The 27,869-nt window shown below is 35.0% G+C and overlaps 2 protein-coding genes across 2 annotated transcripts; both read left to right on the forward strand.

The window, feature by feature from the left end:
• Window positions 1–5,243: 5,243 nt before the first annotated feature.
• Window positions 5,244–24,152, forward strand: LOC111061237 (transcription elongation factor S-II). The gene is made up of 6 exons (XM_039423067.1): window positions 5,244–5,475; window positions 12,538–12,712; window positions 14,630–14,833; window positions 15,917–16,131; window positions 18,239–18,385; window positions 20,182–24,152. Exons 1-6 carry the CDS (start codon window positions 5,407–5,409, stop codon window positions 20,260–20,262), a joined length of 891 nt encoding a protein of 296 aa, XP_039279001.1. The 5' UTR covers window positions 5,244–5,406; the 3' UTR covers window positions 20,263–24,152.
• Window positions 8,746–11,885, forward strand: LOC120350338. The gene is made up of 2 exons (XM_039423068.1): window positions 8,746–8,909; window positions 9,695–11,885. Exon 2 carries the CDS (start codon window positions 9,752–9,754, stop codon window positions 10,550–10,552), a length of 801 nt encoding a protein of 266 aa, XP_039279002.1. The 5' UTR covers window positions 8,746–8,909; window positions 9,695–9,751; the 3' UTR covers window positions 10,553–11,885.
• Window positions 24,153–27,869: the final 3,717 nt, after the last annotated feature.

A 27,869-nucleotide genomic window follows, 5' to 3' on the forward strand; every position in this document is an offset into this window, starting at 1 on the left:
ACTTGTTTTCACATTCACATAAGTTGAATATGAATAGTAATTTGATAATAACTCATAGACAAAATATTGTGATATATAGTTCTGTTATATTAGTTTGATTTAAATAAAGATCATTCATACGCTACTTTTGTTACAAATAGAGATACGGTACCCTGCAGATATTTAATATTCCTATTGAGAGCTTTTATGGATTGGGATTGAAAAACAATTTATTTATTTTAAACGGCTCTTTGAAAGGTATAAATTGTATAATTATTACGGTATTACTGAAATTTAATTGTAATCGTTCAAATAAAACGTTCCAATTTACAGTACTCAAGATTATTCAATAAATTGGCCTTTTACCTATTTTTTAGTATTAAAAGTCCTATGATAATAAAAATTCGACTGAGTCAGCATTGTCAATATTGTAGAACCGTTCCATAATTGAATAAAAACACAATAATAATTGAACCTCTGATTGTAAAAAGGGCATTAGTCCAATTTTTTGTCAAAATGAGTTATGGTAGCCATTTTGTTGTATTAAGATAGACCTTTCGATTAGTGTAAAAAGGATATTAGTCCATAGAACCAAACGGAAGTTATAGCCATTCATATTCTACGTTGATTTGAAGAAGGGTACATCAGTCCAGGACTTGTATCGTTTTTACAGTCAACACGGCTGTTCCCAGTCAGCTGATTACTGTTGTCGTCTACGTCGGCCAACACAGCCATCTTTCTACAGTCTACACTCACATTTTATTTTCAGTTTAGTCAGTCCAGTGATCTGTTCAATATTATTGGTCTTTATGCTTCTTTGGCTTCGTTATAATAATATTTTCATTTTCCAAAATGTTATCTGAGAGTTATGATAGTGAAAATGATGTTTCTCTACCTAAGCGTAAAAGGGGTATGAGAAATACTGATTCATATGAACCCAAGTTACATCCAAGCAAACAGTTTCATTGGAGGCATTAGGGCCTACACACCTACACAACTGCCTCAACTTACTGACAACTGCTTCAAACTTCAGAAAAAAATGTCATCCTCTCACTTCCACGAATTGAATAGAAAGCGTACACAGGAGTGATTCCTCTGAACAACAAGAAGGTGGAAGATGTAAGAAAACTTTTAAAATACATCCCTGATGAGCACAAAGCATTTTATGACTCACTCATGTAATGGCCAATCACAATGGCCAATCAAGACGAAAGTGACAATGAATAGGGGAGGAGAGATAACTATTTTTTCTATAAATTTTTTTTTATCAATATTGATAACAATTTTTTCATCTCTTCAAATAAATGTATTATTTAAATAATTTTGCATGTTTTAAATCATTTCAATGCTCAGAATACTCAAAAATCAAATTGATTGTAAAAAGGGTATAAGTTTTTGGCCTTTATTATGTATTTATTGGAAAAATTTGAATTTTTTTTTGAAAATTTGACTGAATAGTATTATGCATATTATTGCAACCAATAACTTTTGTATATAACGTTTAAAAATCCAGATGGAAATAAAGAAGATAGAGAGTTTTTTGTGTCTCCTGAAAAATTGGGCTTCATGGACTTATACCCTTTTTCAAATCACCGGTTCAATTAAAATAATGTCAAATTCTACACAGTTATATACTTGTGTGGTCACGAAACTATATGGTCGTGTACCGAATGAAACTGTGTTGAATTTGACAACATATTTGTGTTTTCCTATGATATAATACCGGTATACCATGAGTGATCAATTCTGTATTTAGGCCTATTATACAGAATAGAAGAGAATAATGACACTGCATTTGTTTTTCATAAGGTGCAATTCACATTTTTTGCACATTGCACATTTGGAGAGCGAATTTAGAGCGCAGCAAACAAATAACAGATAGGTACAATAAATGATAGATAAGGTACTGTTATCTCAATAACAGGTACTACGGTACAGACGATACAATTTGCATGAAGAATAAAAATCAGGAAAAGGATACAACATACTTCTGAAATTTGAATCAACAAGTAAAATAAACTTAAATATTGATCTCATATATTTCACTATCCATGACAAACTGCTACTAATTTATAATTAGTTTTTGAACTATTTTTGGCGACACTACACAGTAATATGTGATTGATAATCAGAATAATTTGACGAATAAAAATGTATACATACATATCCGGGTCCCGTTCCAGCTAGTGCCGGGTCTGGGTGTTTACAATGCCTCTCCATCTTGTTCGGTCCTCCCACCATCGCTCGTCCTCCACCTGCCGCCATCGGTGTCCTCTCTTCTCCACTTCGTTGGCCACTGAATCTGTACATCGTCGTCGCGGTCGTCCTCTTGGTCTCCTCCCTTCAATCCTCATCTCCTCCATTCTCCTTGGCAGCCGATCCTCTCTCATTCTCTTCATGTGCCCAAACCAGCGTAGTCTCATACTTTCAACCTTTTCCCTTATACTCCCCATGTTCAATTCTCTTCTTATATCCTCATTTCTAACTCTGTCTCTTCGTGTCTTCCCCTTTATTGCCCTGAGGAACCTCATTTCTCCTGCCTGTATTCGACTCCACTCTCTTTCCGTCATCGTCCATGTCTCGGCTCCGTATAATATGATGGGTACGTAATACATCTTGTACATCATAATCTTTGCCTTTTCTGGTACTTTTCCATCCCAAATCAAATGTTTCACTGTTTGGTAGAAATTCCCTCCCTTTTGTAATCTTCTAGTTATCTCGTGGTTTATTCTCCCATCATCTGCAATTTCACTGCCCAAGTACCTGAAACTTCCAACATTTTTCAGGGGTTCTCCATTCAATCTGATATCTCCGGCAAAATTGTCATCCCTTCCAAAAACCATTACTTCACTCTTTTCCCTGCTTATTTTCAGACCATATTTCTCCATAACCCTGCTCCAAGCATCCAACTGCATCTGTACATCCTCAACTGTTTCTCCCCAAATCATCATATCATCCGCAAATATCATTTTCTTATCCCTTTCTCCTACTTCCTCTCTCACTTGTCTATTCATTCCTTCCATAACTACATTGAACAAGGCTGGTGATAGAATACTTCCCTGTTTTAGCCCATTCCTTACTTCAAACTCGTCTGTACAACAACTTTGTGTTCTTACTCTGCACTTATATCCCCTATACATCTCCTTTATTATGCCAATATGTTCTTTCTCAATCCCAAAATTTTCCATTTCCTGCCACAAACCTTGCCTATCCACTGAATCATACGTTTTCTCTATGTCTATAAATAGCATCACAATCTTCTTATTATATTCCCAGCTCTTTTCCATCAGTTGTCTTATGGAGAATATAAGATCTACTATACTGCGGCCTGGTCGAAAACCATATATTGTTCCTCACTTTGTTCAAGCTCGATTTTTGGGCAGATTCTGTTTAGTAATATTCTTTCGAAGATTTTCGCACAGTGGCTCATCAAGGTGATTCCCCTATAATTTTTACAATTCTTCTTACTTCCTTTTTTAAACAAGGGAATTATTTCTCCTTTCTTCCAGTCCTCTGGGATTACTTTGCTTTTCCAGATGCATTTCAGAACTCGGTAAAACCATTGTATTCCAATCGGTCCAGCTGCCCTAATCATGTCGACTGATAATTCATCAGGTCCGGGTGCCTTTCCACTGCTCATTCTCTGAATTGCATCTTCCATTTCCTTCCAGCTGATATTACCCTGGTTTGTCTCCCACTGGTTGTTTCCTTCTTCCTCTATTTCTCCCTCGTTGTTGTTGTATCTTGTCCATTTAGAAGTTACCTGAAATATTCTTCCCATAACAGTTTTATTTCCTCAGGCTTCTCTACAATTCTCCCGTCTTCTCCTTCCATTCTTTGTGGCATGTATACACTTATATAATATGCTCAAAGATATGATTTGTTTATCAAATGTCACTATACAATATAGTGACCTCAACCGGACAGATGCACTGAACTGTGACCAGTGGGCATTTATTTTATCAACTGTGAAAGTAAACTAGAAGTGGATTGGTGCATGAGCATGCCAAAAACACACGCTGGAGTTGGAATAGTTTTAAAATGCCAACCATTCGAGAACATCACCTGAACTAGAATCAACATACATGAGGTCCTTAATGATTCAGGCGGGTATTCCTCACACATCAGTTATCTGCACCAACAATGGGTCATATATGAATATTATGATTCTAGTTGAGAAGTCAATTTAGGTACAATTTATACTGGAGACTGGAGTAATGGTGAACAGTTGAGATTTCCATAGAATGAGAATTTCAAATGTCAACCAATCAATTATTACTATAAAAAAAAAGTCTGGTTGCCTGTAAAGTTGGTATACGGGCGAAAGTTTTACGTGACAACGACTTAGAGTGGTAAAATAATTTTAATGTGAATATTCATTTGTATAGTAGGAAGAAGGATGAAGTAATAGTAACAATTTAAAACATTTATTTATACAAAGAATTATATTTAAAACATCAATTTATACAAAGAATCTCGCACTGAAAATTTCATATTCGTGGCGCAAGTAGTGGCGCAGTCGCAGGAGATTGCTTGCGGCACCTGCGCAGGTTGACAGCTCCGTTTCACTCTCTCTCCAGGTGAATGCTTCGGGTCGCTGCTGGTTGCTTGCCTCTGCTCCTATTCGTGCTCTTTCCAGACGACCGTGAACCGAAACGAACGCTCTCACTCGCTCTCATTGTGAGCGCATAACGTGGGAACGTAACGCAGTTTCTTGAAGTGTCACCCGGCAAACCAATTTATAAGACGTTGTCACGTCAAAAACAACTTAAATTGATAATAATAGTAAGCTCACTACAATAAAGCAAAGTACACTACAATAAATTCTGGTGTCATACAGGAAAGATTCGAATTTTACTTAGGTTTTTTAGCAGTAGATGTATCAACAAATCTCTTGTCAATATAACAAGCAATCTATCAAAATTAATACGTATTCAACTATTCACATTCTGAATATTATACTGTACTTATCGACTAGCTAAAAAACGGCAACTCTGTAGTCGAGCAATTCAAAATTTTTGAACAAGATTGAATTAAGGTGGCATGAGCAATGCTTGTGACTTGTTAAGATGATTTAATATACTTTATAAAAATGCTGTGACAAATAGATTAAATAATACATTTAGAGAAATATTGAAATTCCAAATATCATGAAATATGATTTTTTGATTGGAATGATATGTAAAATATAATTTTGAAAAATAGGGAGCTCTCTATTATCTTCTGGCCAAATTCAACTTCTATGCTGATCACTTCACAAGCACTCTGAGTTCGGTTTTCAGACGCGAAATGCGTACCGTTGTCGGTGGTTTGTCGTCCATCGTTGCTGAAAATCCAGTAAAATTTCTAACAATCTAGAGGCTGTTCTTACTTCATTTTAACGTTTGTTATTTTCTGTGTAGATTGTCCTTTCAGTAATTTTTCAAAATGAATGTTGAAGAAGAAGTAATGAAGATACAGAAAAAACTGACCAAAATGACTTCCGAAGATGGATCAGTAAGTTGTTGGTGGTTTTCCTTGGTTCTTTGGCCGTCTTTTCCAACACTATCATATTGAACCGGTTGCCTTACATTTTATAATTATGTTTTTATCTATGAAAATAAACATTTGACATTTTGTAAATATCCTTTTTTGACTGAATAGTATAATGTTTGTAATCTTAGAAAACTTTATTGCATTGTTAGTGATAATCAAAATTGAATTTATTCATCAAACAACAATTCAAATTAGCAGGTTTCCCAATTATTTCTAACTTTATGATAATTTTAAACATGATATTTGGATAGAAAAGCCTAATTTCAGATTAAAAAGAGTGAAAGCACATGTAGGACAAAAATATTGAGTTACTGCTCACATTGTTGAAATGTTTTAGGTAATGCTAATGATTAACCTAAAATTGTTTGTAATCAACATTGTTTACCATCTAAGCGTTGGTTTAATGAAAGATAAAGGTTTTGTCCTGCTACTAATTTGAATCACTAGTTTCTATAGATTTGGCATGTTACGATGATATGTAGCCTTTAACCAATATCAATTTTGTTCAGCTCAATATTATTTATTTAAAAAAATAATGTTTGTTAGATCCCACACATTAGGCTACACTTTAATAGTCAGTCAGTCACTTTTAATAGTGAGTCACTTAGTCTAGTCTGAGAAGTGATACTATGTTTTTCTTTTGCTCCTTAAAACAACTTTTACATCTTTACGAATATATACCCTGGTGTGTGACTAGTGATGTGGATCGGGAATATTCCCAGTGGGAAGGAACTTATGATTTGGCAATATTTCCGAGGCCAAGAATTTCGGGAATTTATGGAAACTTAGGGAGTTTATAAAATTGCTCTAAAATGATTGAAATTGATCAATCCCACTCATATTTACATCAATATAATCAATAAATCATCATTCTTTGAGCCTGTTTTTGCTCACTCACTTACTGTCTTTTAAATACTCGTATAGTCCAGTCTATGATAGATTATGGAGGGAAAATTTTGGAACACAATTTTTGATCACGTAGCTCTTTTAAGGGTAGTAAGGGGTAAACATATCAAAATTCCTCACTCCTACCCCCTGTGATAAGGTGGTGGGGGTGGTTTGAAAGTGCCATATTTTGTTTTTTGCATATATCTCGAACAATATGCGCCTTTCGGAAATTTTTTCGAACTCAATCACAAAATTAAAACTCACAAAATATCCTACAAATTTCATTTCCAACATTTTTCCATATCTCTTATAGTTTTATAGTTATGAGCTGTCTAAAGGTGCGTAGAGATAATATACGAGCCGCGAACATGAGCAATTCATTTTTAATCAGCTGACTATATCTGTATTTTTACAGAAACTGTTAGATACAGACATAAAAAGCTTGGTATCAGCTGATTAAAAGTGAATTGCTCTGTAGGCACATTGGGATATCACATTTTGAAGAAAAACCCTTCCGACTTTGATTCTTCATCTTTTTGGCCTTATACATTTTTAACGATTAATTGAAAAAATCCGTGCTAATCATGGACTCATAGAGCATTATATTCTCTTCGATTTCCTCTATGGTCTATTATTTTACGCATCTTCCAACGATTGTTGCAGCCGTTATAGTTTTGAGTGTGAAAATCCTCAGTTTAACAACAATAGATTAATTGTCAGGGAAATTGGGAGGGAATGTTTGGAACACAATATTCGACTTCGCAGCTTTGTTTGAACTAGTTGGAAGGTGAACTTATCTAAAGTCCTCATCCCTACTCCTTGAGCTTAAGGGATGAGGGTAGTTTAAAAGTTTCATTTTTTCATTTCTGGCTGACACGCATGTAACTGGGAAACAATGCATTTCAGCGACATGGCTGAGTAAAAATGAATCTAGATAAATTTCCTACAAGTTTTGTAAAGTAGAGTTTTGTGATATCTTCTTTAGTTTTTGAGATATTCACTTTTAAAAGCTTGAAGTCTTTGAAAAGACAGTTATTCTTCCAAATTTTTGCACTTTCAGGGCTCATTACTCAACAACAATGCATCGAGAAATTTAATTTTTTTACACAGGGGGTAGGAGTGAGTAGCTTTTATATGATTACTCCTTTGCTTAGAAGAAGAGCTACGGGGTCAAAAATTGTGTTCCAAAATTTTCCCTCTATAATCTTTCATTGACTGGACTGTAGGAGTATTTAAAAGAAAGTGAGTTATAGAGCATTCAATTCTCTTCAATTTAATGTATTATTTCATCATTTTATGCTTTCCATCAATTTTTATAGAAGTTTTAGTGTTGAGTGTGGTAGGAGTGAGGACTTTTTATATGCTTACCCCCCTCACTATCCTTAAAAGGACTGCGAAGTCAGAAATTGGGTTCCAAACTTTTCCCTCTATATCTTTTTCGTTGCCTGGACTAGTATCTTATCACAAGTTAAATGAGCCTCAATGACTCTTGAAAGGTTGTGAGCTGTGGAATTATTTTCTTTTTAATATTGAATTAAACTCGAGTATTCTCCTTGTTTTAGCCTATTTTGCTGTATTTTATAACTTTCTAATTTTTGGATTGATATTCTACTCTAATCTTTATTTAGGGGTTCAATTATTTTTGTGCGGAGAAATTGAATAAAATCATGCAATGAAAGTTAAATTACACTCAATACTTTGTTGACTTTGTTTACCTGATTTACAGGCATTTATTAGTTATTAAAAAAATCTTATTGAACTTGTAAAGCTGCGTACACATATACGCTCTTCCAACCCTCACGGAGCACGCTCCTCCCTCGTACCGCCCTCGTTCCTCCATCGAACTGCAGTCGCGCCGCCCACGCACCCATCATGAATGTTACGGAAGATGTTACATCTTCTCGCGTTCCCCGGTCGAACCATTGTTGCTCCCCGGTCGATCATCAATCGCTCTGCTGGAGTGACGTTCGGTTGCGGAGCAGAGCGAAAGTCTGTACGCACCTTGAGACATGAAAGTAGCATGATAATAGTGGTGCAATTGAATGATTTAGGCTATTGAGTGCTCATTTCTCCTTTCAGTCCATGATAAGTCTATGAACTTCAAATGTAATTACTGTTTTCTTTGAACTTACTACAATTTATAAGTTATTCATCCTTATATTTCTAACATAATTCTGTTGAATAACAGTTGATTGAGACCTTGTGTAACAAAAAACGTCTTTTTCGGTAATTTTTTATGAAAGAAATAATAATTTTTTTTCAAGTTCCCATAAATTCCCGGGAATTTTACATCACTATGTGTGACTCTTGACAGTAATTAGGCTTAGGGGAAGGGTGGGTAAAGTGGCCATTCGACTTTATGCTGTTAGTTAGTAATGCATTCTCGTGGAAATAATGCCAACTAGTCGCTAGCCAGTCGGTCATTGTTGTCCGTGACTTTGGATGCTCTACTGTTAATGGTACCAACAAATTTCGCATTTTGCTGTTTCCAACATCACATAGTTAAGGTAAGTGACAAATATTATTTGATACTGTTTAATATTAATAGGTGTCATATCTATTTGCTAGGTTGCAGCTGATTTGCTTACTTTTCATCTTTGAATACATTTTCGTTTGAAAGTTCATTGTCAAGTTGGTTAGTTTAGGCTATAATGTATCTTATTAGTAATGGCGTTCTTTCGGGCAAAGTGGCCACTCTGTTAATGGGCAAAGTGGCCAGTGGCCACCCCTTTGTTTTCTCATCACTTTCTCACCACTTTGCTCGCCCCTTTTTTTTCTTATCAGGTAAATTTTTTAGGCTATCATTGAGATAGCCTACCTATAAACTATTAAGATTAAAAACATTAGGCTACTTGAATTATTTCATTTATTTATTTTTAATCATTTCAAAAACAACATATTGCAAGGAACAGCATGGTTTTATACCCATTCTCCTCACACATATTCATTCTCACTCATGCTTAGCCATCATTTCCATAAACTGAAACTCATATTTCTCATTCAAGTAGAGGTGATGAATGAATCATTATACTGTATAGAGTTTGGATTAAATTTTGAATAGAATGGAGTCTATAAGTAAAAGGTCTATGGGAGGTTCTTTTGAGTATGTTATAAAATGAAAATATTCTCTATTAGGTGGAGTTAGCACTAGGAAGTCCTTTCTACCATTCAATATCATTCACAAATAATACAATATGGGTATGCATGAATAAATAAATAAATTATGTATGAATGATGGAGAAACTATAAATACTTATTTTAATCTTCATAATTTCGTTCTCTATTGTTACAGTTACGCTGCTATCAAGATGCCATCTCATTATAAGAGGAAGACTGACCATCAGCAGTCATGGGATTCGGAGTCCATGAAACAAGCAATACTGTACTGGCTGTGAAGAGAGAAAAAATGCCATTTGCAACAGCTGCAAAGTGGTTCAATGTACCAAGGAATACTCTGAAACGTAGAGTGCTTGACAAAAATGTCTATGCAGTTGAAATCAAGAAGGTTCTGGGCAAATATAGAAATGTTTTCAGTGAGGAACAAGAACAGGAGCTTTGCGAATATATCATTGACATGGAGAGACGTTTCTATGGGTTGACTCAAAATGAACTTCGGTGTGCTGCCTACAGCCTTGCAGAAAAAAATAAGATTCTACACACATTCAACCATGAGAAGAAGATGGCTGACAAGGATTGGGTAGCCGGTTTTAAGAAGAGGCATCCTTCCATCAGCCTGAGGACACCTGCAGCAGCATCCCTAGCAAGAGCTCAAGGATTCAACAAAGTGAATGTGTGCAAATTCTTCGACATTTTAAAGACTGTTCTAGACAATCATTCGTTTCCTGCTCATAGAATTTACAACTGTGATGAAACAGGACTTTTAACCGTTCAAAGTAGAAGTACAAAAGTTTTTGCTTTAAAAGGCAGGCGGCAGGTGGGAGCAATCACTTCTGCTGATAGAGGTCTACTCTCAACCTTCGAAGTATGCATGTCTGCTGGGGGAACTTTCATACCTCCTTTTGTAATATTTCCCAGGAAAAATATGAAAGCAGAGCTGACAGATGGAGCTCTCCTGGCTCAGAATTTGCATGCACTCAAAGTGGCTGGATGCAAGCAGATATTTTTTAAAAATGGTTTGAACACTTCCTGAATCATTCAAAGCCTTCAGCAGAGTCACCGGTGCTCATATTGGACGGGCATGCCACACACACTAAGAATATTGATTTCATCAACATGGCCAGAGAAAATCACACGACTGTGATATGCTTGCCTCCCCATTGCAGCCACAAACTTCAGCCTCTGGATGTATCCTTCATGGCACCCTTCAAGGCATATTACATTCAAGAGTGTGAAAAGTTTCTGAGGAATAACCCTGGACGAGCCATCACATAGTTTCAAATCAGCAGACTCCTTGGTGAATCTTTTTTGAGAGCAGCTGTGCCCTCAACAGCCATCAATGGTTTCCGGAAATGTGGAATTTTCCCATTCAATCCAGATGTTTTCCGTGATCATGACTTTCTACCAGCTGATGTGACTGACATCCCAATTATGGAAGAGAAAAAAGAAAATCAAGAAACAAAAGAAGATTCTGGACCTAGTGGTGTGAATGAAGATATGAATAGAAGCTCATTCAATGTTTCTCCTAGAGAAATTTTCTTCCAAAAAAATCCCAGATTGTGCCAAAAAGGCAAAACAGAAAAAAAGGAAAGACAGCAGTCATAACAGGAAATCCTTACAAAAATGAGTTATTGGGGAGATGCAGAAGAGACAGGAGAATGTCAATAAAAAGATCCAGAAAAGGAATGAAAAGAGAAATATTGCGCCAAAACAGAAGGAAAAGGGAGCAGTTTCTAGAAATGTAGGCAAATCAAAAAACCCGAAAACAAAAAAAATTAATCACCAAAAAAATTGAAGAATGAAAGGAAGAAGAGAATTTATTCTACATCAGAAGACGAGAATGATGAAGAGTGGGTGCCTTCTGAGAATGAAGATCAAAACATTCCTTTAGAAAGTGAGGACCATGAGATGCCTTCAGCAGAAATTGATGACAACAGGACTTCAAAAAAGCCAAGCCAAGAACTTCATACTGAGTCATTAGATTCAGACAATATTGACAGTCAAGATCTTCTACAGCAAGCAGAAGATTTTTGTGCCAGCCTCAAACAGGGAGAAGAGTTTCTCACAACTGAAGATGATATTCGACAGGAGTTAGAATAAATACTTCAAGAATAGGCAATTTAATGGTATAAGGCTATAATTATTATATTGTAAAATTATTAAAATAAACAATAAATATGAATGGAGTATTGTAATAAGTGTTCTTTTTTGAACTAATTCAACACTTTCATGCTTGGATTTTGGAGGCGGGTAAAGCGGCCAGGTTGTGGCCACTTTACCCAACCTTGGAGGGTAGAGTGGCCATTTAGCACATTTTTAATTCTATTATTGAAATCAGATGAATAATGAAATTTCAGATATAACACATGTTTACTTGGAACCTAGTATAAGCAATTTTAGACATGAGTTTCATTACTGTCAACAATCATAAACTTATTGAAAAGCCAACAAAATAAAAGAGGGGCCACTTTACCCACCCTTCCCCTACTTGGATAACAACTACATTGAGGTTAAAATTTCCATTCTGGTTAACCGGCGTTAAACTTACTGAAGATTCAACCGTCCGATTTACGATTTTTATTCAATACATCAGTATTCAATATTCTTATAAAATTACTGGAAAATATTAAATGAATCTGGGATCAAATCTAGGATCTCAAGGCTGCTACGCAAGCACTATTCACTAGCCTTCAGATGATAGACCTATAAGGTGTCCTCACATACTGTTTGCGTGTTTAATGTAGTCACTGTTTTTGAGGTGTTTGATGATAACTAAATAAAGCTTTATTCAGAGTTGAAGTGAGTGCTATAAAAGTCCAGTTCTTTACTTTAAAAGGTAGAAGACGTAACTTCAGTCTGATAATAGCCCACACTTGGTTGAAACGATCTCGTCACTGCTAAAAATAAGTGCTTATTCCACATCAAAAGTGTTTTCAAAATCAATGCCAAAAACGCTTTTTGATTGAGGTTTTTGTATGGCTTACAGGGTTTTGTTCATTGTTCATCAACATTTTTCAGGGGCAAGAGCAGGCTTTAGACTTGCTGAAGGCTCTGCAGAACTTACCGGTCAATTTGGAAATTTTGACAAAGACAAGAATTGGAATGACTGTCAATGCTCTTAGAAAGTCTAGTACAGATGAAGAAGTGATCAGTTTATCTAAGACACTCATCAAGAATTGGAAAAAGTTTCTCGGTGAGTCTGCTTTTACTGCCTTATTGTATGTTAAATCACCACTTAAGTCAGTGGCTGCTAAAAGAGTAAAACGTATAGTGGGGGTTATTCCCAAGAAATTAATTTAAATTCATCAAGCAGAGGTCAACTCTTGGGTTTTGTGATGACCCACTCTATCGTGGGAGCGACATAATGCAATGCTGTGCAATCGACTGGCCAGTTTGACAGTTTGAAACTGAAGCGACATGTGCCTGCCAACTACTCGATTCCAGCCTACCATGGACTGTTCCATAGCCATAAGTTATTGAATAGTACTAAGGGAAAAAGAAGATAGTTCTCCGTGTTATCACGTCATCGCATTACCTGGGGCACTGTTGGCCAATTTTCAAACGTCTGAGAATACTGACAGTCTACAGTCAATACATGTATTGACTCCTAAGGAGTGAAATTCATGCCTTCCGGGAGAGGGCTACCTGCACCACCACGATACGAGGACTTAGGCAACGAGGCAACATTGACCTGCCCTACTCCTGACTATCGAAAGCACATGAATGCTACCCCTTATGGACTCAATACATTTTTAACAGACTGTCGATTTGTGTTCGTTAGCTGGAGTATAGGAAGTTTTGTAGGCTGTTACGTGAGAAACACATCAGCTACCCTATGTACTTGCTGAGAGATAATGAAACCAGTGAACTTGTGAAACAGTTTGAGACTGTTTCATAATTTTGAATTGCAGTCTATCTACAGAGCTAAGTGAAACTATCAGCAGCAATCTCAAGTTATTTGTTTTTGTTAATGTTTTAAACTTTGACGAAGTCTGTCTGGCGACGGCTGGTCATGGACTGATCGTATACTGAATTAACTACTTTGGTTTATATAAAAAATATTTCCTTGGAAAATTTGTAGCATAATTATGTAAACTATCTTATATATTATCATGAATGGTTCTAGTTTATCAAATACTGCAAGGCAATTTAATAAAAAAATTGCATTTTAGTTGTACGTGTTATGAATTCCTAGTATCATTGTGCTGCTTAAAGCTGCGTACACATATACGCACTTCCAACCCGTACCGAGCACGCTCCGCCTTCGTACCGCCCTAGTTCCTCCATCGTACCACAGTCGCTCCGCCCGCGCACCCATCATGAACGTTACGGAAGATGTTAGATCTTCTCGCGTTCCCCGGTCGAACCACTGTTGCTCCCCGGTCGATCATCAATCGCTCTGCTGGAGTGACGTTCGGTTGCGGAGCAGAGCGAAAGTCTGTACGCACCTTAACAATAGTATATGAGTTATAGCATACTCTAGGCATGCCGGTATTCTCGAACTAGGGGCCACAGAGTAGGTCTGTAATCTTAGTTGATGTTTTCAGTCTTGAAGGTTTTTATACCTAATTCTTTTATGGAATGCACTAGAACTCCAACTATCCGAATTAATTGGGACCGGAACCCATTCGGTTAATCAAGTATTCGGATGCTTGTAATTTTCACACAAAAATAAGGAAATTAAAAAAACTACAGTATTGAATGTTTGTTGACATTATATCGAAAATAGATCATTGTACAGCCAAATTTCGAGAGTAGGCTATATAACTTGATACAAATAGTAGAACATGAGTAATGCAATATCATCAAATAATTTTTGGTAGGCTAATACTGTACTAACATAAGATACCTTAGGTGTTGGCTGTGATTTCCATTTGACTCACCTTGATTCAATTCTGCAGTTCAATGAAAGTATTATTATTCACTCACTCACCTCAAATTATCCACCATGCTCTCAAATAATTATTTTAATGATTCACTTGAAATTTTTTCAAAAGAACTGAGAACTTTGATCCATTTACAGTATCGTACATAAATTGAAATTATGCAGCAGTTCATCACGTAAAACCAATTTTTCTTTGCTTAAAAGTAATTTGTTTTTCTGATACAGCTGGTCCCAATGCTTCAAAAGATACACCAGCCAGTGGCTCGAAAAAGCCAAAGGAAAAGGAAGAAAAACCTAAGGAAAAAGAAGAAAAAGAGAGCAAAGAGAAGGATAAAAAGATGCAATCTTCGTTCCCACCAGCAAATACCACAGATGCAGTTCGTCTAAAATGCAGAGAACTCCTTGCTAACGCAATTCGAACTGATCAAAGTGAGTCCCTTATTATTATTATCATCATCTGAACTATTTATAACTTGATTTTATGGAGATCTTTTGCAAATCATTCATTTACAATATTGTAACGTTATTCCGTGATTTATTCAAGATGAGCATTTACTCTCATTTAAAAGTTGTGAAAGTGATCATTTGAAGTCAGAAAGTAGGCTATCCACATAGTCTTCACCGTACACCAGACTGCACTGCAATGTGATAAGTTTCAGTAACACTCATTGAGTGAGACTAGACACTTTAAGACACATTAACGCATAGGCACGATGTGAGACTCATTGAGACTTCATACTAGTGCTCTTGAAAATTTCTGAGTAAAATAATTTATTGACAATCTGTGATGAGGACACATATAGCTGCTTCAGTGTTGTGTGAAATTTTAAACACAGTAACAAGTATCAACTTGACGTTTCTGCACTTTCATCACAGGGCTGGGGATGAGTATTCCCAATATGTTTACCTCCTAACTAGTCTCAATGAAACTGGAGAGTCAAAAATTGTGCTCCAGACATTTTGTCTCCAAATTAGCCTACATTGTCTAATGATCTATTTGCAAAATGAATGATCTCACTATTAATACTAGAACTGCTATAACAATTAATGAAAGCATGAAATGGTGAAATAATACATCGAATTGAAAATAATGAAATGCTATACAACTCTATGTTTAGCACTTATTTTTCCGGTGCATTGTTGAAGAGTTATAAGCCCCGAAAGTGCAAAAAGTACGATAAAAAACTGTCTTTCCAAAGACTACATTTTCAAGAGCTGATAACTCGAAAACTATAGAATATGTCACGAAACTTGTAGGAAATCTATAAAGTTTCATTTTTGTGTAGTTGGTCATGTCGTTGAAAGGCATTGTTCACAAGATACATGTGTGTTAGCCAGGAATGAAGAAACACTACTTTTTAAACCACCCTAATGTCTCAAACACAAGGGTTAGGGATGAGGATTTTCGATATGTTCACCTTTCAACTAGCCTAGTTCAAACAAAGCTACGAATTCACATATATATTTTGCAATAATTATGCATGTATTATCGTTATTATTTGTAATTTACAGCACCTGCAAGTTTGGAAGGCTGTGCAAGTCCCGAAGAGTTGGCTGAAGAACTGGAGGAGGCGATCTATCATGAATTCCGCAACACGGACAACCGCTACAAGAATAGGGTTAGAAGCAGAGTTGCCAACTTGAAAGACTCGAAAAATCCTCAACTTCGGACGAATTTCTTAATTGGAGCTCTTGCAGCATCAAGACTTGCTGTTATGACTGCTGAGGTAACTAGATCGATCATCAAATCCTTTCATCAATGGAAAATCTTTGATACGATATTTCTCTCATTTTCACAGGGGTATGTTCTAAAACAATTTATCCTGTTGGAAAACTGAACTCACTTTTGAACTTGAATAGTGCAGCCGACTATACAGGTTGGGTAAAAAGTCCGAGAACGGTTTAATATCTCATACACAAAGGTGATTTGGCGGTGGGTGTGATTGGGGATCGATATCTCAAACCGGTTAGAAGATATTCATATTATTAATCAATACCACTAATGTATTTCATTTCTGATTTGCATGGTATTGATTAATAATGTGAATATCTTCTAAACGGTTTGAGATATCGATGTGCGGATTTCGCCATTCATGAAATTTTGTCTTGAAATTCTGTATTGAAATCATGTATCATATGACAACCTTCCTATTTAAAAAATAAAGTTGCATTCAATATTGGCGGATCCAAGATGGCGGGCAAGATTTTAAAAGTCATAGTGTAGTAGTATTACCAATGGGAGTAGGATCCTCAATCACACCCACCGTTAACTTACCTTTGTGTATGAGATATTAAACCGTTCTCGGACTTTTCACCCACTCTGTAGAAGGTTCACTCAGGAGAAAAGAGGGATAGAGTACTGCGCATGTGCCTTGTTTCTCTCATAATCTGTTTTGCTCCAGCCGATCTGACATCCTCTTCACTAGCTGATATGTTTCTCCTAACTGAGCCACAGTATAGATACAATATGGAAACTCGGCTAGTACACTGGCACAAAAAACCGCCATCTTGTTAGAAAGTTCCGCATTGTAATAGTATTGATGGGAGGTTCGGATCACTCTACTCACCCGGATCAATTGATTTCGTTTACTGCTGCGAGCCAATCAAAAGACCAGGATTGGAACTTTCTAACAAGTTGGTGCAGTCACGTGACGTGTCTAGAATTTGTGCCATGTAAAAGCATTGGTTGGATAGGCATTTTCAGTGGATGAATGAATGAATTTTATTTGCCAAAAACAAAATGCAAAAAAGCTTTACAAAAAATAAATATAAGTATATGCTACTGCACTTAAACCAAGATACATACATTTATTTAATTAGATATAATAACGAAATGATATCCTTTATATTATAAATAATAGTTATAAAATGAAGATTCAATTTATTTTATTGATAGTTTCCATTCTGTATCTATTCTGTGACTGAGCCATCTACAGTTTCTCATGTTTAGTGTGTGTCCCTATGTGGTAGTCTTTTCCTCCAGCACAACACTTCTACTTGCTAATAAAACGCTAAAGTGGTCGGACTTCATCAACTATCATAGTAAAGATCATCTACAAGTTGTGGGTGAAAGTTTAATGCTATCAAGCCGGCGTATATTAGTAGACTGGAGCGTCACAATTTCAGTATCCTTTCACTGTATCGTTATTTGGATCAATTCTCACTCCGTTCAGCATTTATTTGTATTATACCTCACTTCATCATCTCCCACAAGTCAAAGATCTGATGCTGGTAACACTCATACATGAGTTTATTGAATAGGAGCAATCAACATTGATTATATTTGATTATCTATTGTCTATTTGATTTAATTTCAACTATTTTGTTTGGGGTTTTTATTGTAAAAAAATATTATTCTTATGTATGAGTTCTTGTAAGAGTATGTAGAACTGACAGCAGATTGTGAATCATATTGTTTTGTTTTTTATTAGGAATAAAGAACTTTTTGAATTGAATTGAACAATCATACCGATGTAAAAATTAGAAAATCTGGGTACGGATTAGTTCCATTTGCTAAAAAATCTATGTGTCCACACTAAAAATGGAAAATTTCATTTGAAGTAATGATTACAGTTAGAATATTTTTATGATTATAAATACAGTAGAAGAGAATGTATTTTTCTACCTGGAAAACTGGATCTTCCTTCACCGATTATAGTACTTCGAAAAATGAACTATTCCAAACCCAATTCATTTTCCATTGAGGTAGACCATAAGCTGGCAAGCGTAAATAGTTGTTTAAATTCATTCGATGGATTTTTTCACCTCCGAATTTTCAACATATTGTTCACATTCAAGTATCATAAAATAATATTGAATTTTGTTTCTGATCAGGAAATGGCAAGTGATGAAATGAAGGCGATTAGAAATAAGTTCATGAAAGAAGCAATTGATGATGCTCAATTGGCCACAGTCCAAGGAACCAAGACTGATCTACTCAAATGTGGAAAATGCAAAAAGAGGAATTGCACATACAACCAGGTAGAGTATTCTTTTTTATTCCATTATTTACAATACTTTTTAAAAGGCACTTTAGGTTCAAGCCTAAGACGGTCGATTGTTTCCATTCCAATGTAGCATTTTAAGGTTAAGCTTTAATCCTCAAACATAGAAGATCTAAATTACAGAATTAGTATATTCTACTTGTAGCAATTCTATCACCTTATTCAAATTGGTATATCAAATTGGTAATCAAATACTTAAGATTTTGAAAAAGATTTGCTTTACTCTTTTATTACACAGTAGGCCTATATTATTCAATCCTTAGAAGTCTGTGCCAGGGACGTATATAAGAAGAGGCCCAGGGGGCCTGCCCCGAAATAATGAATATAAATCAGTACAGTAATTACAGAAAAAAAGTACAGTAATCTGAATTTTTGACGGCCTGACGGTAAAGTAAAAAGGACATTCTGCGCAAATTACCCTCTGAATATGAGCAGCGAAACTGGAAGTGAGTATCATGGAGTGTTACTATATTTCATAATTTAATTTGGATTTTCTTTTAATAATAATTATTAATTCATTAGCATTTGAAAAATTGCAATATCTCAGTAATTTATATCCATAAAAATCAGATGTAGCAAATAACAAGGCAGCAAACATGTTGGCCAACTTCAGAAAAGTACAGCTACAAGAGTTGACCATGTTCAAATTTGACCGACGGAGTTTTGATCAATCCCGAGGTTGGTGGAACAGTATGTTTGAACGAGTGATCAAATTTTGACCATGGTCTAATTGACCATGGCTAGGCTATATTTGAACGAGGTTAATGAAACCGGGCGTCAGGCCATAACTTTACAGATATAGATTGCAATATGAAAATACTAAATTATGGTAATAAAAGTGGAAAACTGAACGTTAAAGAAGAATTTCATATTTATAAAGCGGCAAAATTAAACAGAGATAAAATAAACTTAATCCAATTAGACACCAATAACCCCATTTTTGATAGAATCATGCTAATTTAAATCCAAAATTTATAGTTTTATTTCATAAAATCATATGAATACACTAACATATGTTCAAAATAAGAATTTTCCATCAGTATTTATTTACTTACTTACTTCATATCACTTAAAAATGGCATCAATGTCCGAAACTTGTTGTGATTAAATATTTCAAAAGGGTACTGAGATTTTTATTTCTATTTCTATTACAAATAGCCCTATACAGAAAAGAGATAAATTGATTTGTATGTGTATGTCGCGAATGTAAAGCCGTGTTCACACTGAACAAATGTTCGACAAACATGTTTGTTAAAATGGTTTGGGCAAATTTATTATGTTTGACTAAACAATGTTTGCCCATGGCCAGTGTGGACGCGTCATCAAACAAAATATTTGTAAGTGAGGAGAACAGGTTTCATGTTTTACTGCTGTCAACACTGAGAATGTTTGGAAAAACAGTAATTTTTTGTTTGACAAACAATGATTGTCCAAACTTTTTAAAATGTTTGTCCCTGAGCTCCTCAACAAACATGTTTGCCGAACATGTATGCCGAACATGTATGTCGAACATTTGTTAATTTGGACACGGCTTAATATAAAGAACCTGGATTTTTGTCAATATTATTTGAATATTGACAAATATTCAAATATCTTTGTTTATTTAAATGGAGGAGTGATTCAATCATGAAATTTCAATCTGTGTGAACGCAATTCGATTTATAAAGTAGCACAATGTAGACAAGACACCGTCTTTGTATTGAAGCCGTCAATAACATACAATATCAAGTCATTTGAAATGTCAAACTCATGAAGTGTTGTGTGATGTTTCAGGTGCAGACAAGAAGTGCTGATGAACCTATGACAACATTTGTTTTGTGCAATGAGTGTGGCAACAGGTGGAAGTTCTGCTGAATTGCAGCGATTGTCAGGTGTGCTACGCTCCTCTTATGAGTCAGTCAACCTCCATCCTTGTAAATATTCAATTGGATCTTTGTGAGTGTACATTTTTCAATGAACTTGGATTCTTGCAACGTTTTAGGATTATCTCAATGTCTCTGCTAATAGTTAGTGGGATTTATTTTAGAATTTGATTTAACATTACGATGTTTGCTATCAAAGCAGGTTAATTTGGAATATCACCGATAGTTGATGTGAAATCCTCTTGAAAAGTTGTATCAAATTTTATTTTAGTTGTCGAGCCAAGTAAGCTCTCAGTTGAATGAACTTGGTAATCAGTTTTTTGCATGACTAGGTAATTGTAATTTACTCTTGCATACGTAACTCTGTATTTACATAACATGATCGTTCATGTGTGGTAAGATGATTTATTGATCATTTGAGATTAAGACCCATGATAAAGTCTGTTTCCAACTATCTGAAATGTGTTCATTTTATTTTTTGATTTTATTCATTGTTTTAATTCAATTTGAATCAATAAATTAGAATTTGTTATCATTGAACATTTAATTACAATAGGTTATAAGACTTGAAGTCAACTGGAAATGTATAATAAGCACAATATTTGTAAAATTATTTGTTTTCCCAAACAAACAGTCATCAATGTTAGTATTGAATGATAGTAGAGATTAATCTAGTGGATTTCACCAACAACTGGATTCCGTGTCCAAAGCATCTTAATGAAATTAAACTCATTTCAAGTTGCACCTATAATATTATAATCGTTTTATATTTTTTTTAGTTTCACATTGAAGGAAACTGTATTTCATTTTAATCGAAATAGGAATTGATGTTACCTTCATGAGTAAGGTCATGAATAAACAATTGAGTATTTATTATATAAGTTCTCATTATAATTTTTATTGATTTTATTAATCTTCCTTCTTATGTTAATAATTATTTTGAGAAAATATTTATCCAACTTATTGAGCATCTTATTCAAGTTGTTTATGCTGGATACATATTTCCGGGGAAGAGCGGTCACCCAAGTCGTTTTTGTGATTGTTTACACGGCTGTTTATTTGTGTGAGTGTCATTGTACTGTTTAGTTTCTGAACGAGAAATCTGTCCGACTTTGAGTCTAATGGACCAACAAAAGTGCCGCATTACTTTCAATATTGCTTTCATTGTCCATTTTTTCAAACAATAAGTCTAGAATTTTTATATTTTTGATTTTTTAAAATGATGTCATTGTACTCGCTGAACAGATTTGGAATTGTTCTTATTTCTCCAAATTTGAGGTTTTTACAATATCATGTGTTATTTTAATGTTAATCAATCCCCTCAATTTTGGGTATTTTGTTTCTAATCTGTCTTATCTAATTTGTTGACATGTAGTACCATACAGCAAACTATGGGTCGCTAGAAACGAATTTGAAATCAGAAATTTTCCATCACGTGAAAAGGTCAAGTTCCCCTATCCACTGAATATTGTAGAATAAGCATTTTTTTAACGAGTGGCTGTTGTACAATTATTATAATTGTCCATTAATTATTTTCTCCGGCCTAGCCTCTACATCAGCATTTTGATCAACAATCACACAAACTACTTTGTTCCCGTACAAAAGTTCCACATGTTGAGTCTAATTTAGACAGTTTTCTGAAAGCCCAACATGATCTTCAATCGTTATAAATTGGAGGGAATGAAATCTGATATATAAATAATATTATATTATTGAAATATTACCTTATTTCCCATCACTGATCATAATATCTTGATTTGTAATCTACATTAATTATATTGTTTGAAATATCTTATTTCTCATTGCCATCTGGTACTAAAGTCAGGTATGTCAAAACAGATGACAAGTCACGATTATAATAATTATGTTGCGGCATTGCCGGCATAAACCAAACTACTTTAGTCTAGTTGGTTTTCAGCCTTCACAAGTCAGTGAATTTGGTAACACTTAATCAGGAAAGAGAGATACACTCTTTTCAATTTTTCCCTGTTACTTGAGATGCATGAATTTGATACAAAAGTTCTTAGACTTCTCATCCCCACCGCATAGACCTATGAGTTCATAAACTTAGTCGAACAAATTATTAGTCTTTGTCATCATTATTTAAATTACTGAAGACTGCCATTTGCATTGACATTGTCTGATAATGTTGTTTCGAATAACCAGACAGTTGACTTCCTCATATTAATGCTTCATCATTTCTTGTTAAGCGCAGTCTGGCGCAAGCTATAGCTTGAATTAATACAGCTTTTTATGTTTATTGTTTTAATAATGCATTCCCCATCGAATGATAACAATAGTTTACATTCAACTAAGTAATAACTGAATAATCACTGTACTCAGTTAATCATTGACGAGTAATAAGATATAATACTGTAGTTCACTACTTGCTATCTTTTCAGAAAGATTCAATAATTTTTTTATCAGACTTCTACTTGATATACTTTTTTGACGATTCAGAAATTATGTGAACATAATATTTTGTATTTATAATGACGACTTTTTCAAACAGAATTAGATTATTTACATGCGGCTTGTGCCAAAACAAAGGTTAGCGTTTCATTATGTGCAGGTTTTATTAATGTATTTTTAAAAAATTGGATGAAATGGAAAGTATGTGAAAATGGGAGGAGTTGGAGGAGATGTCTGGCTTTTCAACGGAACTGCTTAAATTTGAATGCTACACAGGGTCATTTTCAGAGTACCAGTTTAAACGGAATCTTGTCTTAAAATTGATTAAATGTATGTCAAGTTTCGTTTTCTATAATGTGATTCATATTGAGGTTATTAAACCACCAGCTGATTCAATTTAATTTAAGCTTTCACTGTGCAAACGGCGCGTAAAGGTAGGCGCACACAGATCGTCATCGGACGGACGGCACGCATCGGACGGATCAGAAGATTAGATTTGATGCATTGTTTCCAATTGGAGAACGCATACCTATACGATGCGGATAGATGCATTGTTTCCAATTGGAGAACGAATACCTATCCGATGCGGATAGATGCATTGTTTCCAATTGGAGAACGAATACCTATCCGATGCGGATAGATGCATTGTTTCCAATTGGAGAACGAATACCTATACGATGCGGATAGGTATTCGCACTCCAATTGAAAACAATGCATCAAATCTAATCGTTCGATGCGTGCCACCCGTCCGATGACGATCTGTGTGCGTCTACCTTTAAGAAATGAAATCTGCTATGAGCAGATTTGAACAAAGCATGCACGCTTTGCATTTCATGGGTTCAGGCTATCATAAATTTAAAATTTTTTCAATACTGTCACAGCTATCTTTAGGACCATCCTAGAAATGACTGTGATAAAGTACTTTAGTATTCATGGCTCAAGCATAAATCTCTTCAGTTGAATAATTAATTTAATTACCATGTTTCTTAATGATACTTTATTATGGAACAAACTTTTAATAGGTTTGAGCTAGGTTTTAATTTCTTATGAATGGGGTTTTTAGTTAACTGTGGAAACATTTTTTAGATTGATATCAGGTTTACTAAATTCTTTTGAATTGAATCAACGTTCTTCATAGACTTGATAAGTAGGTTTAATGATGTAAAATCATTATTGTGAATTATTGTAATGTAGAATCAAGAGCGGTGTTTCTTTTTTAAACCTATTTTATTTTTGGTTATTCAACATCATGTGAAATATCTCTGTCTTAATTAACTTTCTTATCAATTTTAGTTATTATTTTAATGATCGCAGCCTATTATATAGGCTTAAATTCTAGTGGTTTTGAACCATCTTATCAACATTATTTATTGTGATTCTTCACGTCTCATAGTTAAGTCTACCTTTTAATTGACTGTAATATTCAAGTAGCCGATTTTTGGTTGATTAAATAGATTTAACATGTCTGTACATCAGGGCTATTTCTTTATTTGAACCGAAACCTCTTTGATACTTGATTTATGGACCAATGCATTAAGACTAAGGCTGGTCACATCCCGATTAGTCAAGACAAGACTAGTCACTTCTAGTCACAATACTTCACATTGCTGCTTATGACGCAACACACACTGATTAGTCATTGCAATTAGACATGACTCCATAAGCAACTAAGTAAATAGTTGTATTAATCTTCTATATATATATATAAGCGAAATGGCACTCACTCACTGACTGACTGACTCACTCACTCACTCACTCGCAGAACTAAAAATCTACCGGACCAAAAACGTTCAATTTTGGTAGATATGTTCAGTTGGCCCTTTAGAGGCGCACTAAGAAATCTTTTGGCGTTATTTTAACTCTAAGGGTGGTTTTAAGGGTTTAAAGTTCTTTTAGCATGTATATTCTTCTTATTCCAATATCTTGAAATTATAATTGAAATGTCCATACCATATGTTAATATAGAACTATAATCTAGAGAGAGTACCTCTTCGAAACAGTTGTTCTGGTAACTAAATTAAAAATTTTGTCAGGTTGGCATTAAGTTGAGTTGACTTTGTTGGGTTGGCACCAAGTTGAAGATTGAAATGCATTTATCCAGGACCTCCTTAATACCAACTTAATTAGCCAAAATTAGCGATTTCTCAGCTTTTCTGCGTTTCCTCACCCTTTTCAATAATTGATGGAAATATATTTAAAAAAAATCAGTACACAGGTTCAGCTGAGGTGGAAGAATTTTGTTCGCCAAAGATACGCCGATATAGTAAGAGGTGTTTTTCGAGATCAAATTTGACATAATACGTTCAAATTCGGTACAGAGGTTCCGCTCAGGTCTACATGCAGGCGAGCGAAGCGAGCCCGCTGATCTCATTTTTGGACAATCCAGTCGGGGGTTCAGGGGGCGGAGCCCCCTGGCTTTACGGACATTGCGAACAAAGCGAGCCTGACGGCTAGTAATAGTATATAGTATTAATTGACCGAGCGAAGTGAGGTCTAAGATTCAAGTCGACGGTTTGGTGTTTCTCGTAATGTTTGAATGAATGTTTATATTATGTTGCGCTTTTACGGCGAAACGCGGTAATAGATTTTTTTGAAATTTGACAGGTATGTTCCTTTTTTAATTGCGCGTCGACGTATATACAAGGTTTTTGGAAATTTTGCATTTCAAGGATAATATAAAAGGAAAAAGGAGCCTCCTTCATACGCCAATATTAGAGTAAAAATCATACTATAGAATTATTCATCATAAATCAGCTGACAAGTGATTACACAGATGTGTGGAGAAGCCAGTCTATTGCTGTATTTCCACAAGGTCTATAGTTTCAATCAGGTACTTGTGGCTGAGAATACTGCGTGAGGTCTACTGTTCACAGAACTACTAGTAGAATAGAATTGAATAAGTTTTAATGTAACCGCTTCTGAGGTCTTCAGAAGCATTACCTCCGTCACATTGTACAACAAATGTCACACATACAATACAATTATTGGAAATATACTATTCTAAAAGAACTACAATATCATGATATATTAATATCATGTCCAAACAAAGAAAGATATTAAAAAATATATATATATATTCAAATATAAGATATTCTGGTCTTGAAATATAATGCAGTCACACAAATAAAAACGAACAAACAGAAATGAAAAGTATAAGTAGTTGATACAGTATTTACTTAATGTAGGTACCTCAACATAATATTAATAATTTTACAAAGTCCTAGCCAGTTCATAGAACTCCTGGAAAGTGTAAATGGGGTTACTGATTAGGAATATCTTCAGCCTCTGCTTGAAAACTAGATTTGGCAAACCTCTAAATTGTTCAGAGAGCATATTAAAAAGCTTCACACCAATGAATAGTAATGTTTTTTGCGTGCTAGAATACTCGTAGCGGCTGGTGATCAAATTATTCCTGCCTCTAGTCTGATGCTCATGGGATACTCCCTGCTCAACAAAACCATTCACATTCTCCTTTACATAGGTCAGACACTGAAGAACAAAAATAGAGGGAAATGTCAGTATTTCTAATTCTTTGAAGCTCTCTTTGCATTGAGCGCGCTTTGGCAGTCCACAAATAAGCCTGATTGCCTTTCTTTGAATACGAAATAGCTTTGAGCTATATGCCTTTGACTCCCACAGTACAGCACCATAAGACAGGTGTGACTGAATGTACCATAATATATAGTCTGCTTGAGGTCTACTGTTCACAGAACTACTAGTAGTACCATAATATATAGTTGTATGTAATAGTTATATTGTGACTAAACGTGACTAGTCTTGTCTTGACTAATCGGTGTGTGACCAGCCTAAGAACTGCAACTTGATTATTTGATGTGTATAAATTTCTGGAACTAGTTCAGCTTGACTGGTTTTGGTACCTGTAAGTGCAATTTACTTCATACTGTCAGCATTCCTCACAAATTAAACAAATGCTTCCCATTCAATTAATGCTGACAGTTTAATGTGAATCTCACTTTACTTACCTTCCTCTCAGCCCCGTAAACATGGCACATTTCGTTGTTATATGAGACCGTCATAATTCATTTTAATAATAATGGAATGTTGGAATTCTATAGACAATTGAACGACCGGTGATTGAAATGAATGTGTAAAGCAGTATTTCTCCCACCTCAACTTACCAAGAGAGGTGATGTAATAGCATCACCTGATTTAGATGATGTCTAAATGTGATGATTTAGAAGTCATCACAAATTGACTTTCACAAGTCATCATGATTTAGATGTCTAATTGCCGGTTGCACGTACATCGGTTAAATTTTAACCGTGATCAATTCCACGAGAGCCAATCAGAGAAGCCGTCTTTTCAAAAAAACCTTCTCTGATTGGCTCTCGTGAAGTTAATCACGGTTAAAATTACCCGGCTTTTGTGCAACGGGGCCTTAATCGAACTGATTTAGATATTTTTCCTACATCTCTTCCCAAGCTATAGGAGTCTTCCTATATTAAGGAACACTTTAATATAGACTTCAACTATATTAAGTATGAATTATACTAATATTATAATATTGCGAGTGAGAAAACCCTCCCTACTAATGGCAGGGGAGCCAATGAATTTGTTTATTTATCAGCAGTTTAGTGCAATTATTATTGTTGTATGGTGCTCACAACTATAAGTTGGGTGCTGATGGGTTCAGAAAAGAAATAAGTTGAAAATTATAAGTTGAGTACTGATAAGTTCAGAAAATAAATTTGCGGGATTATATTTATATTGAGGTCCACGTTATTATGGCAGTGTTTGGTTAGCAATTGTATTTCTATCCTTGTCTATCATTTAACAATTTAAAATATTTATAATTTAAATTATCGATCATTTAAAAAACAGATAGCGCTATCTCTTTCTCGCTTTGCTCTGTTGCCAGATCGGTTTTCAACAATGTAGAAATATAATTAATTAACAAAATATTTAATCTTGATTATGAAAATGTATTATGGAACCATTGAAAATTTAATTTCTGGCTTGATAAAATATAATTAATTATTTTAAACGAGAGTTGATTACATCAATAAACCGGTATGATGAGTCACTCTCCATAGAAGGGATTGATAAGACAGAGGTTCGGCAACGTTGTTCTCCTATCTTCCTCCACTGCAATTATAACGTGGGCCTCGCTATAGTAATTAGAAAGGTGAAACCAGGTTATGAAAAAAATTATACATTCACTTCACA

This window comes from Nilaparvata lugens, chromosome 3 (assembly GCF_014356525.2).
Source record: "Nilaparvata lugens isolate BPH chromosome 3, ASM1435652v1, whole genome shotgun sequence".
Classification (NCBI taxonomy): domain Eukaryota; kingdom Metazoa; phylum Arthropoda; class Insecta; order Hemiptera; family Delphacidae; genus Nilaparvata; species Nilaparvata lugens.